At 37.6% G+C, this 16,427-nt stretch overlaps 1 protein-coding gene across 4 annotated transcripts in view; it reads left to right on the forward strand.

Annotated features, from left to right (window-relative positions):
- CDYL (chromodomain Y like) overlaps window positions 1-16,427 on the forward strand; it is a 109,530-nt gene that overhangs the window by 90,171 nt on the left and 2,932 nt on the right. For 3 of the 4 annotated variants that reach the window (XM_005525317.3, XM_088062587.1, XM_088062585.1), the window contains 4 exons: window positions 7,915-8,171; window positions 8,812-8,984; window positions 11,963-12,173; window positions 16,275-16,418. In XM_005525317.3, the coding sequence (XP_005525374.1) occupies window positions 7,915-8,171; window positions 8,812-8,984; window positions 11,963-12,173; window positions 16,275-16,418 (785 nt within the window). Of the gene's footprint in view, window positions 1-2,255; window positions 2,280-7,914; window positions 8,172-8,811; window positions 8,985-11,962; window positions 12,174-16,274; window positions 16,419-16,427 lie in introns of those variants that run through there. The other variant, XM_088062595.1, reaches the window with a different exon arrangement.

Raw genomic sequence — 16,427 nt, forward strand, 5'->3', positions numbered from 1 at the left:
CATGTATTGTGGGTTTCTCAAGTACAACGTGCAGCTGGTGGTGTTCGTGCACACAGCTATGTGGCCTTGTGTACTGGAAGATGGCTTCAGGTTAATTTGTCATCTCTTAATGAATCTCTTCTTGAATATCCCACAGGAGGTCGAGACAGCTTCTATGAATAGCAGACATCAGATAGTGGCTGGAAAGACACGTGTACCTTCTTGAGGTAGATACTTAAAAATAGAGGTGCCTTTTTCCAGCTGGAATACTCCAGCACTCTGATCTCAGGGTTTCCTGGAAAGTTTAACACGTGCACATCAGTGTCTTGAACCTCTCGAAGTCCTGAGCCTTCTCTGTCTAGTTTTCTGCATTGAAATGCCAAATGGTTTTGGGGGCAGTTGTGAATAGAGCTCTTGCAAACTCTGGTATTGAAAGCCTTGTCTGTGTGATAAGAATGAATCTGTCAATTAGTATTCACATTTGTTTTCAAAAAAAAAGGTCAGCAAAGGTGTTCTGCCGATACACTATTATACCCATCTATTTAAATTTCATTCATAATGTCCTTACAAGCATTATATAATGTGTACTATGACATGTATATGTTTGTGTCTATAGGTGAAACTACTGGGATGTCTTTTGGCAGTATCTGTTCTAGACGAGCCATTTTTCACATCACTCAGGGGATTGGATTAAATTGCAGTGAAGTGCTCTTAATATAGAATGTGTTCACCTTAGGAGTTAGCGTGAAATAGCTGGGTATACTTCAAGTTTAAACCTTAGCCTATTTTGCAATAGCTTCCCTCTGTAGATGAGCCCCAAGAGATGTCCTTGCTTAACTCTCAAATTTTAGAGCATTTTGAAGGAATGCTGTGGTATCATAACCTGCAGCTCCAAAAATACCAAGATAGAAGAGTTTTCCCTTATGAAATGTTCCCAGTATTAAAAGACCTCAAAAAGGAGTCTGTAACCTGGGAAAGGCGTATTTGTCTTATTCATGAAAGAAAGAAATGAAACTAACTCTTTGCTTCCCACATCAAATACTTTGATGCATGCTACTGTGAAATATGGCTGGGATTTCTTGACTGGAGTAACACTGGAGGCACTTAGGAATTTTTATATATATTTTTTCCTTACAGCCATCTAAAATGGTAAGAACAGTCATGTGCACTGTTTTTTATTTGTCAGTAGCATCTTGACTATAGATTAAGTGGAAGACAAATCACTCCAAAAACAGGCTAAAACTGCAGTGGAAGGGGAAAAGAGAACAGCTCTAATTTATCTTGATGCATAATAAAGGAGAAAAAAAATTTGCTGAGGAGTGTATTTTTCTTTCCTCTATTCTTGGTGAAATAATAAGAACGGAGAAGTATTTGGAAAACGTTTTGGAGTTATTAGGAGGGGGACGCTTTCTCTCCACTGAGAGACTGTGGAATGTTTACTTAATACATTATACATAAAATGCACAGTTCCTCTTCAAAGACAGTAAAACTTAATCATGCTCCTTAAAAGATATGTTGCCAATTTATCTATTATTAACGTTATCCTTGTTGGTTCTGTGAGCATGGTCTTAGAAAATCTTAGGTCTAGTGTTTTGTTATTCCCATTTTTTTAACATATGCCTTTTTTTTTTTTTATTTACATTTATGCAATATAAAACAGGCTAAGGTAAATCTATTTAATTCAAGGATGAAAAAATGCCATTTTCACTTGTATTTGTTGCCCACTTCCAGTAATAGAATTTTATGTTCTGATTCATTGCATTTTTGGTTGGCATTATGAGTTTATCTTCACATGCTTATGCTCTGAAAAGGAACAACATTCAAACGCAGAAATAATTAATAGCCTATAATCTACTAAAGTCCAGTATGACCAGTAATGCTGCCCTATTCCTAACAATATTAAAATAACATATATTTGATGCTCTAAGTAATCTAAGAATCAGAGAAAACTTTCTACACAAGGGGGAAAAGGCTGCTACAGACAATATTACTCTAAATGTAACTTGACCACCAAGATTAAAAGCTAGTGTAAGATGGAAGAACTTCAAAAGTTGGGTAGAGAAATATTACTGAGGCAGATGTGTGTTTCTCTTCTCATATTTGTTTTGTCCACAACAGCAGTGTCCTGTAAGAAATGTAGGTGTAATAATAGCAATGTTTCCAAGTGACATTTACAATTAACACCTATATAAAATATATGGAAAAGAGTAGTAATTAAAAAGCACGAGAAAAGGACTTTTTAGGATTTGGAGGTGGATACTGACAATCAAGCCTGCCAGCCACTGCATGACTGTTTGCTGGTGAGTTGTAGTTTCCTGTTGCTGATGTTCCACCAAGTTCTATCATAATTTGCCATTTAATCTGTTATTAAAACCTACAGTTTGTAGTTTTGTTGCACTGAAATGTGATGTATTTTCAAAAAACAACAGAAGGTGGCTGAAGAACATCTAATGGTTCCCTGTGTAACAGCTTCCTTGAAACAGACTCAAAAGTGGTTAACTTTATTTAGCAAGGATAATGGTACAGTACACAGACACTCCCTCCCTCCTCACAGCAAGAGTTTTGAGGAGGGTATCAACAGCAGGATATTGCAGGGATCATCAGCCTATAATTGGAAGGAATACAGTCCTTTTCCCACCCCCTCTCCTCCAAGGCATCTTTGGGGATGCCTGTTCTGATGCTGGGGTGTGCACAACTTACTGCTGGTTGCACTGTTGGTTTGTACTCTGTATCAGTAGAGCATCGTATTCTGAAAAGAATTAACCGAAGTTGCATCTTCCTTACCTAAGTGACCAGCATATTCTGAGTACTCGTTCAGAAACACAGAGCAAATCAGCATTTTAGGTGGAATGTACAATAAATTGAGACTTCTTTTTCTTGCAAAAATTTATTGTGACGTTTCAAAGTAAGTGGAACTTTTGTTTGATTCAAAAATGTAAGTGCTATTAATATGCATGCTCAGACAAAAAAATAGGCACATACATAGGAGGTTTAGAACCCTCATTTTTAGTTTCTCTAGTCTGTGCCAATACACTACAATTCTAAGATATTTCCTGTGTAATTGCTGAAGAAGTGGAAAAAATACTGGAAACTCTTCTGTATTATGTTTGCATTGTGGTATCACTGTCTGGAATTCCTGTCTCCTGTGAAATACTTGATGTAGTGCAGAGTTAAGACTGGAAAAGCTTGACAGTGTTTACAGTTAGAGATTGCTAATACATATGAACATGTAACAAAACACATGTTTTTTGTAGGCAAAAAACTAAATGTGAGGCAACCTGCACTGGACAACTAATGTTGAACTCTTGTGTATTATATATACAGGGTACGATGAAGAAGTAGAAGTACAGAAAGGACTTGGGGAAAAAATGTAGCTTACTTCTAGCACTGGATTTTATTTTTTTCATTGAAAATTCAAGTTGTTTTTACCAATCAGTTTTCCAGATCATATTGTTCCCTGTCTGGTACTTGAGTTGTAATCAGTTACAGTTGCAGTTTTATTTCTGCAGTCAACACTCGGAGATATTGCTGCTGATGGTGTTTGTTCATTTACTTATTCAAGTAGGATGCTTCTCGTTAACCCCTGCATCACTTAGTGTAGGAAAGGACATAAGTGGTGCCAGCAGAGTACAGGAAAGATATTGGAGTTCCCGAAGCTCCTTGTGAGCATGTCAGGCTTCTCTGAAAATACTGAGTGATTTCATGATTAAAATGAGAGCTGACATTCAGTGCAGATGAATGCCAGGCATTGAGGAGGGGACAAAACAGGCTTACATACCAAATTGTGCCTGTAGAAAACATAAAACAGTAACTGGTTCCTGGCTATGTGTTGCTGCTCAGGGAAAGGGCATTGGATTTGTTTTGGATAGTTCTCTGCAAGCATCTGTTTGGCCATAGTTTAAAAAAAACCCACAAAATCCATATTCAATATTGTGTCCTATTTTGGGCCCTGTTCCAAGACTTAGTAGAAGAGGGAGAAGCATGGAGAAGAATGGCAGACTTGGACTGGCTTCTGTAAGAAGGGAAATAAAATTGGGGCTAGTCAATCTGAAGAAGGGCAGTGATGAAAGGAATGAAGAAAGTCAACATGTATGTTCCAGAACTTGCTGCCAAGAAATACTTTGGAAGACAAACCTGTAGTGGTTTCAAAAGTAAATTGGACAATCCCGTGGAGAAGAAGATTTTAATTACATGGGGTTTAGTACAGCCTATGGTTCTGGGCATGCAAATTTTAGTAATTGATAAGTTTCTGGCTGCTGGAGTTAAAGAAAATACTCAGACAGTATTGTTCACACCTCTCATGTTCTTGTGCTTGTTCCTTAGGCATCTATGCTAAATTTTCAGAGACCACATACTCTGTCAGTCAGACCTTAAATTAGAGCACCGACACATATGTACCCGAAAAGAAGCATGCAAAAGAAGCTTGGCTAGTTTTAGACTGTCTCTTCGGATGTATCCCCAGTATTGTCACAGGAAGGGGAGTATTTGTATTCAAAGTTTGATACGTAAGCTAAACTGAACTTCTCAGTAGCAGTAAGGCATGAATATCTTAGAGAGATGCTTGGGATTTTAATTTTGGATTGTTGTGAAGTGAGTGCAACTTGTGTTTTTAACAAAAACACCTTTGTTCTGCCCCTTTCCCAAAACTGGTATTTTGTGTCTGTCTTCCTTTGGATAAGACCAGCTCCTTTCTTATCTGTTGCTCATAGCTTTAGGGGTTTTTTCCCTCCAAGGGCAGTTGCATGAAATTGCTGACTGTTACCAGGTTTTGGCCAGCAGCTGCAAAACAAAGTACTCCTCCTGACTTCCTTTTGCATCTATACAGTGAAGCTTTGGCTTAGTCCAGTAGTTCTGTCTTCAGCTCTGAGAACATGTTAATAATTTGCAGGTGACAAAGTTTTTATATAACTATAAGCAGTTTGTTTACACCTTAAACAAACAGTTCTTCATTAGTTGGCAATATCCATGGTAAACTGTCGTTTTTTCCAAGTCCTTACTTATTTTTGGAAGCTCAGTTTGAAAGGAGAGGACTGTGGTGTTTTATCTTTGTTATGCTATCTCCATTAATGTCTTAAAATGTAGAACTGCTTTTGGTTTGTTACAAAACTGTTTTAAAATATTAAAATATAGCTGAAATTATCCTGAAGATAAGTAACCTTAATGTAAAGTTTTCATGTGATGAAATCTCTGGCAATACAGTTAACTCTCAATTGAACTTTATTTTTGTCCCTATTTGCTGTACTGCGTGTTCAAGACTGAGCATCAAAACCACCTTTGGCTATGTACTTACAAAATGAAATACTGGTTTATGTTGAGTTGTCCCTTTGCTTCCGAGGACCAAATGCCAAGAGAAAGAGCCCCGTGTGCTGTCAAGTATGCAGGGTCCCAAACTTCCATCGGTAATGACAAATGTTAACGTGTTTTAACCCTTTTGGTGCCATATCCTGTTCTGTACTGGCTGGCTGAGACTCCTTGTGCAGAATTATGGTTTCTAAAGCTGACAGATTTTTTTTTTTCATTCCAGTCTGAGTATCCTAGAAGTGTATTTACATGATTGGAAAGAGGAGATTTCTGCCTCTGAACTGCAGCTGTCCCTTGCTTGTGGTTTGAAAGAAACTCCAAACTATTGATTAAGTGTAGACAGAGTTTATATAAAAAAGCAGGTCTCTTGCTAGTTCAGTAAGCATGAAAATTGGCCTGTGGCGTTTACATCTTGATCTTTCTTGACAGAAATTTTGTCTCTCAAAGTATATAATCATTGTCTCTTGCATCTCAAAAGCAATTTTCTCGTATTTGAGTATATCTTTGGAAGAATGAGCTGTGTGAAAATAGAGGCTCAAAGGTCTTGAACAAGTTTACTGACTCTTTGGCTTAGTCTAGTCTATCCTGCTCTCCCAATTCTCCATGTTTTTCACTGTGGCTAAGACAAAAGACATAAAAGACTCGGATCAGGGTTTAAAAATCAGAGGTGATTTCAGTTGTTTTAATACACATTTCCTATGGAAAACCAAGCCAGTGATACCATTTCATCTTGTGTTCCTAAGGAAGTATGGGGCAGCATTGGTGTTCCTGCAAATTCCCTTTCAAGAGAATTCTTTTAAAGGAATGTAATTTCCATAATATGGTTTACAAGGGAAAAAAAATTAAAAGCATTCCTCATCAGCTTCATATTTAGTATACACCAAATTTTTTATTCATTCTGCTAGAATGAAAAAAAATAAGCAATGGAAAATTTGGGAATAAATGTGAATTTTTTGTGGCAATACAAAATACTAATTTTCCATTTCTTTTTCTTCATCTATTTCTAAAACTTACCACAAACTGAATCCAATTTCTTACCCTTGGCTTTAAACTAAAAAATTCTGAGATATCTTTAACTTCTTCACAAAAAAGCAAGATGGTGAGAGGATTAAATCACTAATACAACAAGAAGGACCTTAAAAAGTAGAATAATTTTTTATTACTGTATAGATCCTTAAACAGACAACTTGCTTAATTAATTATAAAGGATTTATAATAAAATATTTACTTTAAAATATTTGCTATAAAAACTTCATTATATCCAGAGACAACTTTTGCAATATAAATAGAAAAATGTATAGTGTTCTAAATTTTAATTAAATTTAGTCTCTTCTCTTATTGTCTCTCTCACACTTCTTGTGAGTCAATGTAAACAGCACTTGAATACAGTGGAAATGTCAAGATATTGGATATTCCAGTTGCTTAAGTGAACCTCTTTAATGTTTTCATTGGACCCACAAGTATTTCAAGTATGTTGTAGTTAAAACAAAAATTTGAAATAATTTAATTTTAAAATATAACTTCTTCAGAAAGATGATGACAAATTACAATAACAGTTAATAACTTACTTATACATGATTTAACTCTACTTCTTAAGACACTGTATGCATGATGTTCTGAAGTACCTGTTAGTGAGATAAGGGCAGTGGCTTTCCAGAAGACTTTAGTCTCGGGGCTCAATTTTCAGGAAAAATCTTTCAGAACTTTACTGTCTTGGACTCTAACACACTTTCCTAAAATTTTTACCCCTCCTTGTCCTATGCACACTCCATTACTTTAGTATGACAAATTCTGTGGAGATTTTGCACAGGCACCTAAACATACAGAAGTATTATACATCCAGTATGTTCTTGTATATTCTCCATTTGGTATTATGTGGACTACAGAAAAACTTGCCCCTTCTGTGACATGAGGAATGGCCTTTTTACTTGCATGCCTTCAAACTCTCTCTGTGTAAGAGACTGGGAATAAGACCAGCAAAACTTAATTGTCTATTTACCAATTCCAATAGCAAAAAATGTTTAACATGAGAAAGATCTCATTGTGTGTGAATCGATTAAAATATGCATCACTGAATGGGTCTTGTGCTCCTCTCAGAGAAGTATAGTCTGCATTTCTTCATTTCCATTTTTCTTTAAAGACTATTACGCTTTTTATGATCTTGTCAGTCAAGTTCATTACTTGGTTTATTCTAAGTGTCTTTTTCTTTATAATAACTTCTGATGTTTGAAAGAAAAGGCTTTTGTTTTCTCTTAGTGATGGTGATGCTGTTAAATGACTTTGAAAAGTAGGAAAGGGAGAAAGCAGACCGTTAACCTACTGAAGCACACCGGTGTTAGGAACATTAAATACACCTTTCTCCCCTTCTGAAAATAGGTATATGACAGCTGGCCTGTTTGGCTTATTCTAATGGTATATTCTCAAAATGATAAAATTAATGTCTTGCATCCCTTTGTCACTTCTGTGCGCAGTGTGTCTTTCGGTAACTTGCAGGAGACTGAGTTTCATAATTACTGCGTGTTAATATGAGTTTCATATTAAGAAATTATGCATGAATTATGTTTTCGTGTTAATAGGTGTTTTGAGATGGGTGAGCTAATCAAGTGTAATTGTACTTGCTTAAACTATTTCCAGGTACACCCACCTTTATGGAAGCATTAGCAGCCAATGGTACAACCAACATCCAGACATCTGTAACAGGAGTGACAGCCAGCAAACGAAGGTTTATTGATGACAGGAGAGATCAACCCTTTGATAAAAGGCTACGTTTCAGTGTGAGACAAACGGAGAGCGCGTACCGGTACAGAGACATTGTTGTCAGGAAACAGGATGGATTCACACACATTTTGCTATCAACAAAATCATCTGAAAATAATTCATTAAATCCAGAGGTTAGAACAATTCTGATTTTGGGAGGGGAATTTGAAGTCCTAGTCTCATTTCTGCTTGTTACTCAGGCACAAACGTAATACATAATACAGTATTATGTATTGCAACGTATTGTAGATTATGTAGAGCAGCACTAACATAATACAGGTTCTTACTTGCAAGATGTTGTATGTACAGTTTACTTTATGTGTAATTCACTTGCATTTAAAGACCCTGTTATCCAGCCATGTTGATGTGTACTGTCTTATAAGATGTGCAGTGATTTACGAAGTGCAACTTGAAAAAATCTTTAACCTCAATTAAGGTTCTTTTTTTTCTGTATTGGTTGCATATGCCATCTGCTGTCCAAATTACAGAAATGCTGAATGAGTGCTTTAGTTACAGATAACATCTAATAGATCTTTCCATAATGATTTAATTATCTTTGTCTAATTACATTTTTTAAATGCAAAGCTTCTAATACATTAACTTCCCTTTTTTTGAATAATGAAGAAAGTTAACTTTTCTAATAAGATGGTTGAGTGGATCCTAAGGAAAAATTAAACATGTTGAAGAGTCCCATAGGGGGAGGAAGGGAAGAGAACAACATGCTACTTTGTAATGATGGATTAAAATGATTCTTATGAAATTTTTATTTTTCAGGTTATGAAGGAAGTCCAAAGTGCACTGAACACAGCAGCTGCAGATGACAGTAAACTTGTGCTGTTCAGTGCAGTTGGTAGCATTTTCTGCTGTGGTCTTGATTTTATTTATTTTATACGACGTTTAACGGATGATAGAAAAAAGGAAAGCACTAAGATGGCAGAAGCTATTAGGTATGTATGACTGTCTTCAGTCATCTGATGGGTATTATTCAGCATGTGGCCTGGCTTGTTCTGTCTTTATTTTAAAAGCCTCCTGTTCAAAAAGATGTCAGACATTGACCTGTTGCATTATAGCGTGCAGCACTTCTTTATGCTCCCTGTCTTTTTCTATTTGGGTGGTCATTTCCTGCATTTTTAATTTTAAAATTTAACGATGAAAACTGGGAGTACTGTAATACACCTCCAGTTAAAACCAGTATTTAAAATACTTCAATAGCCATCGAATTTCAGGAAAACCAATTTAATACACCAAAATTCAAGATGAGTATTGAATGAGTAAATTGATACAGTATGTTCGAAGAAGTGGAATGATGGATATTTTAGAGGAGTAGATTAATACTGGTGATCATCATCACAATGCTAGGTACCAAACCTAATTCATTAATTAAACAAAATGAGCTGAACTACTACCACGTAGAAGGAAATACATGGAAAAAAAAATACGGATCTTGGAGACACATTTTAACACTACAAACAAGTACATTTGAGCACTGGTTTTGAGATCCTGGTCTCTTGCATTCTTCCAAAGTATCTATATATCTTTCAGAGCCCTTCTTCTGTTGTTGCTATCAAGCGGTCATTCTAAAACATTGTGTTATCAGTGGTGTTTCTAAAAAAAGGCCATGGACATGTGAAGCCTGTTTCATTGGAGACACAGTTGGTTTGTAAAGATGGTTATAGTTATTTTTATCACAGGAAATTCTTCAATCATTTCATATAAAAGTTGCTTATGCAGTGACTTCAGATATGGCCAGAAGCTCTTAGCAGTGAGCTTCTATCACTATTTTAATTTGGGCCTTTCCAGAAACCTGTTTTTTCACCTAATATTCATTGTTAATAAAATGGGCGAAGGTGACTTAAAAGACTTATGAATACACACCATCCCTCTCAAATAAGGTATTTTTCATATATATTCTAGAGATGGCCCTCTCTGGGATATTCAGACGTTACTAAAATTATCTAAAGTCTCTGGATGGGATGTTTGTATAATGACTTGCATGAGATAATTCCAGGTTTAGATTTGGTTTCTCTGCATTTAGCTATTTCAGCTCACTAGAATGAGTTAAGAAGGGGTGTGATAACCTTTAGTGCTGAATACCATATAATAAAATTGTCCTGTTTTGCAGAAATACAAAAATGTAACACAGATAGGGAGCAAACTTTAAAATTACCTGTGTATGTTTTCATACATGCGTGGCTGTTTTTTTCCTAAGAGGCTCTTGGAGTTAGCTACTGTTTGAGAACAGAGGAGCATCCATATTTTGTGGGTACTGGAATGAATTGTCATTTTTTGTTGTCAGTGAGGATGATAATATGCATATATTATAGCATAGTACCCAGAACATTATTACCAACCAAAAGAAGGGAGATGAGATGGGGAAGTTAACTGGTGTGTGATATGAGATGATAGAGCTCTACTATTCATGTTCATAATTTTAAAAAGCAGATTTATTTGTTAAGATAAGCTCCTTAATGACGATCAATAATGATTTGCCCATTATAGTTTATACCTTATTACTGTCACTTAAAAACACAGGGAATTACCTTATGCCAATGCCATACATCAGTACAGTGAGGACTAAGCAGGGCCGTGCCACAGTTGTGGTGCCCAGAGGTGAGCAAAGGCCGCAGCCTTATCTGAGAGCTGTGGGACACACGAATGTACTGAAGTGCTGTATCAGCTGATGCTTGTAGAGGGGTGTGAAATCTGTACCTGTCCAACTACTGTGATGTATAGGGCTGGGAGCAGTGCTAGGCTTTTACTGAATCAGAAAATGGTTGAGGTTGGAAGGGACATTTGCAGGGCGTCTTGTTCAGTGTGCTCAAGCAAGGTCACCTAGAGCAGGTTGGCCAGGACCATTTCCTGGTTTTTTTTTCAGTCTACCAAGACAGAGTCCATGACTTTGTTGGCTGCCTGTTTGGTCATCCTCACAGTAAAAAAGTGTTTCCTGCTGTTCAGAGGGAGCCTCCCATGTTTCAGTTTGTGCCCACTGCCTCAGTGGGCACCACTGGCTCTGTCCTCTTTGCACTGCCTTTCAGGTACTTTTACACATTGATGACATCCCCCTGAGCCTTCTTTTCTCCAGGCTGAGCGGGCCCAGCTTACTTAGTCCCTGGGTTACCATCACTAGACCATCTGGAGTCTCCCTTTTATTGAGAAGTCCATAATGACACTAGGGCTTAGGAGAGGGGCAGGATCAACTCCTGCAACCTCCAGACAGCATTCTTCATAAAGCAGCACAGGATAGCACGGGCACACTGCTGGCTCAAGTTCAACTCTGCTGGGACCCCTAGCTCAATTTCTGCCAAGCTGCTTTCCAGCTTGTCTTCCAGCATATATTGATGCCTGGGGTTGCTCCTCCCCAGGCACAATGCTTTGCACTTCCCGTGTTGAGCTTTAGGAGGTTCCTGTCAGCTCATTTCTCCAGCCTGTCAAGGTCCCTCTGGATGGCAGCACAATCTTCTGGTGTATCAGCCTGGTTTTGTATCCTGAGCAAACTTAATGAGGATACACTGAGTCCCATCAAACAAATCATCAGTGAAGCCGTTGAACAGTGCTGGACCCATCACTGACCCTGTCGGGTGCCACACTTAAATCACTGGCCTGTGCCATGAGTCACCACCCTCTGGGCCAGCCATTCCGACATGTTTCAGTCCACCTCACTGTCTGCTCATCCAGCTCATACATCGACAGCTTGACTATGAAACTCTTATGAGAGGCAGTGCTGAAATCCTAACTCTGAGCTCTGTGTAGACAATATCCACATCTCTCCCCTCATCCACCGAATAACCACCTCATTGTGGAAGGTTATCAGGTTGGTTTTGAAAGTGATGTTACTGTGGAGATGAATTACTATGGAGTTTTCAAGGGCTGGTATATTTTACACTCTCAGTATATGTAGTGAGCACATGTTTCTGTTTCTCTTCAGGAATTTTGTGAATACTTTTATTCAGTTTAAGAAGCCTATCATTGTAGCAGTAAATGGCCCAGCCATTGGACTTGGAGCATCTATATTGCCTCTGTGTGACGTGGTTTGGGCCAACGAGAAGGCCTGGTTTCAGACACCATACACTACTTTTGGACAAAGTCCAGATGGATGTTCGTCCCTTACATTCCCTCGGATAATGGGCCTGGCTTCTGTAAGTAGCTTGCAGGGTAGGAGCTGACAGCTTCACAATTCAGTTGGGATAATTTATCCAGTGTGATTTCAAGACTTTTTGCCTTCCTGTGTTGTCTTGTTTTTAATTTTTTTCTTTCTCTCATGAAAACCTTTCATGAGAAGCCACCCTTTATAGCTTTTCTGCTCCATGCTCTTACAACTTACTTTTCACTTGCATGCACGGAACAGAAAGCAGGTACGGGACTTAATCCCACCTTTGACCCCTGATGGTGTCAGAAGGGTCACGTCCTTTGTACCAAGACACACCTCCCCTGGTGCTGCCTTCTGGGACCAGCCACAGGTGTCTTGCATTTGGCACAGCACCAGTGTGGCACTCAGTGTCACTACACAGCAGAGTACTGTGACACCAGCCAGAAGCAGTGTTAAGCCACTATGCAAAATAACTATTTCAGCTTCCATGCACTCCTAACAAAAAGCTATTAAAGAATCTATTGCCTACGTTGTTTTCATGTTGCTTAGTGTTTTTTCATGCTGTGTTCTTTGAAAACTTAGACCTATGTCCCATTCCAGTTTGGACAGTATGAAACAAGTGCTTGTTTTCCAGAATTGCTGTTTATTATAAAAGCCATTCTTTCCCTGTAGGTATTTATTGATTTAAAAATATATATTTCAGTATATTAAAACACCAGTTTTAAAAGATCTAATAGCTAATGGTGTCATATTTGGATTTAGTTACTAGAAGAGAACAGAAAAGGTAACTGAAATAGATTAATAGTTATAAGAGTATCTTTAATATCTTAGCATGTTTCAAACTACTGATTGTTCCTTTCCCTTTTTATTTGGCCATCCATCCATTCATCCATCCATTCCATTCATCCTCGTCCTCTAAAGACTTGTGGTTGTTACTTTTCATTTCTTTAGAAGTTGTACAAAAAACACAAGAAGCTCTTCCCTAGTGTACTCTTTCATGTGTGTTTGTGAATGCTCTCATTCTTAAATATAAAGATTTAAATTGAAAGCTTCCAGTGGTAACAATTCCAAAATGATCAGTCCAAAAAGGGGAAAAAGTCCACTGTTTTTGTACTGTCCTTGACTCTCTGGAGCATAGCAGTGTCTCTATGGGACAAAGCTGAACTTTACTCAGCACATTCGTGAAATATGGTCAGAATCCCTACTGAAGACTTCAATAAAGAAGCATGCTTTTTTTGTCTGTAAAAGAGAAAAAGTCAGCAGGAAGATGTTATGAGTGAAATGCAAAACATTGAGGTGAAAAAAAATATACAAAACAAAGAATTAAGGCCTCCGTATGCATCATAACATTTTCTACAAATGTATCAATTCAGCAGGAGTAGTGCCACCCCTACCTCTTGTAAGTCAGTCTTACAATGCAATGTTAGCTATACCTATGTAAAAATGTCCCATTGCAAGACTGCTGGAAATATCTTCCATGTGTGGTCACCTTCTGTGGGTGAGTGGGTCTGTCATGGATGGGTTATTTTTTTTTTAACAAATATTTTCAACCGTGGGTTTATTACAGGAAATTTGAAGCCCAAACCTTAGGATCCAAAACTGATACCATCTTGGAATTTCCAAGAATTATGGAAGTGTTCCTAAACTTGGCTTTAGACTTTTGAGGAAAATATGTAATAGACGTTAAGGTGATGTCTGTATGGGGAGATGTTACTATGTGTCTGCCATAGAGCTCTTGCTCTGGTTGTCTGGTCCCAGATAAAAAGTCCCAGGAGCTGTGTGATCACACATCACACACTGGGTCTCCCTACCAGTCCCCAGCACGCTTGGCAGGATTTCTTAGCTTTTCTGTCAGTCATGAGGGAAACACAGTTCCATGGTGCCTAGGGTCCACATCTCAGCCAGGATCTGGGGCTGTTCAGAGGCCAGCTGCCTCCTGATCATAGTGCAAGAGAGCTGAGGTGCTCCATGGTCCCTGGTGCCTGTGACCTTACACAAAAGGATCCCGGTGAGCTCCAAAGCCCTCACTGGAAGAGAGTCTAGAGGTCCAAGTGAAGTTCCTCTGTGGAAGGAGACATTTTCTACTCAGAGTAGAAGATGAAGGTTGCTAATGAGAATCTTAGTAAAGTATTTTTATTGTACTCATTTCTATTGCTGTAGTCTGTTTCTTGGAAAGCAACCACCAAGTGAGTTAATTTTTACAGCAGGTACAAGGCACGATTGTGATTAAAGCTTGTTTAGCAGTTGGTCTTCAGCAGATGTTGTGTATAGATCAAAAGTGAAGATGCCAGAGCAAGCCATTTCCCTTCAAAACCTGTCAAGTGAGAACATCAATGGGAATGCTCATTTCTAGTGAGATTTTATGCTAATACTGTGTTACAGCTGGCAGAAATAAGATAACTGCACCATTCTCACTTATGGTGTTTCATGTTCAGGAGAACTCAGCAGTTGCCGAGTTTTAGAAAAAAAAAAAGATTTTCTAGCATTCCTTTTTATCCTTGCAAAGATACATGTGAAGAATATGTAGACCTGGCCACCTGGCTTAAATGTTTGCCTATCCTAACTACTAGTTTGATTGACTTCACATTTTGATCTGTTATAGAAATGTTAAGTGTTTTTTAAATTATTTTGGAAGAATAAGTTTTCCCAACTGTGTGGGAAAAATGTTTTGTTTTTTTAGACAACCATGTGTATATCTCTGATTTTCAACTAGTATTTCAGATTATTATTATTCACATAGATTCTGGAAAATGAGAAGGAATGGTTAATGAACGTTATGTATTTGATATTGTGTTCACAGAAGGTAGAACTGTAGGATATAGAATTTGATCGTAGTGCAAGAGATTTGGGTTTTTAGAAACTAATATATGTGAATCACAGCTTTCCATAGTAACTGTGAGAGAGGTGCTGATGGCAAAATTGAAGTAAAATATCCCTGGAAACTGGTTGGGTTTTCTTCTTGCATTCCTAATGGACTGTCAGTCAGGAAGTAAGCTGCCAGTAGAACCCAGACTTGGTATTTCTTTACAAAGGAACAAATAAGAGACTGCAGAGTTTCCAAATTGTTTCATGTGTAAAATGGCAATATCAGGAACATGGTGTCACAGCAAATAATTAATTATTTATTTAGTTAATAATTATTTGAGATCCTTAATTGAAAGTTGCTGAAATAATTACCTAAATTTCCAATATTAGACAACAATAAAAACCTTAGTATTTTTCCCTCAGAAATGTTATGCTTGTCAGGTTTGTGTTTTAGAACAGCCTTATTTTCTGTACTTCAAGAATCCAGTACCGGGTTTGTCATATTTTTCAGTGGAAATAAGTCATTGTGAAACAATAACACTGATTTTTTTTTTTTTTTTTTGAGGTTGACTGTTACTCTGACTTTTTAATTTCCACTGCCTGTTGCCATGTAAATGTCACTGCAAACAACTGCAAACTGTATAAAATATTTCACTAAAGCTAGAATTAAAGTGGCTGTAGGACAGAGCTTTAATGGGGAAAATGGTAAATAGTGAAGTGCATGATAAATTACGAATCAAAAACATTTACAGAACTAGAGAGAGCATCTTGTTGCATAGAAGGTAGTACTTGATTCTGTACCTTAAAGCATGTGCAAGATCTTAAGTACTGGGGGTTTTTAATAAGACTGCTGTATCAGATTCTGAAAGGATTTTTTAGTTAAGTATTGGACTCTTGAAGAAAATGTGAATGCTTACTTTCTATGAATTTGGTCAGAAATTGGAATACATCATTATAAAGGGCAAGCTGATGTATTCGTTGCTGTTTTACAGATTTTCTAGGCATTATAACCTAGTCCCACATACACAGATAACCAAGTCAGCAATACTGCAAGAAAGCCAGAGCTAACAAACGTTGACAGCCAGGAAATGACAAAAGACGTTTTCACATTTAACCATTGATCATAGATACCCACATTTAATAACTACTGACCTAGTACTGGTCAACAACACAGACCAACCAACTGTAGGCCAGTATTTTTCTTTTTTTAATGAAAACTTGGAAGAGCTGTAATAAAACTATTTCAAACAGTACAGGCATTTTTCTTATTTGTTTTGAACATTTTTCCTTTGATGAGTTTTGTCTCATTACATTTCATACCAGAAGTAACTTTTTATCCCTTCAGGCCAATGAAATGTTGTTCAGTGGAAGGAAGTTGACGGCGCAGGAAGCTTGTGCCAAAGGACTCGTCTCCCAAGTGTTCTGGCCGGGAACATTCACACAGGAAGTAATGGTTCGAATTAAAGAACTTGTCACATGTAATTCAGTTGTAAGTTTC

The sequence above is a fragment of the Pseudopodoces humilis genome, chromosome 1 (genome assembly GCF_049639895.1).
Source record: "Pseudopodoces humilis isolate 2021_Gansu_Grassland_sample_001 chromosome 1, ASM4963989v1, whole genome shotgun sequence".
Taxonomy (NCBI): Eukaryota; Metazoa; Chordata; class Aves; order Passeriformes; family Paridae; genus Pseudopodoces; species Pseudopodoces humilis.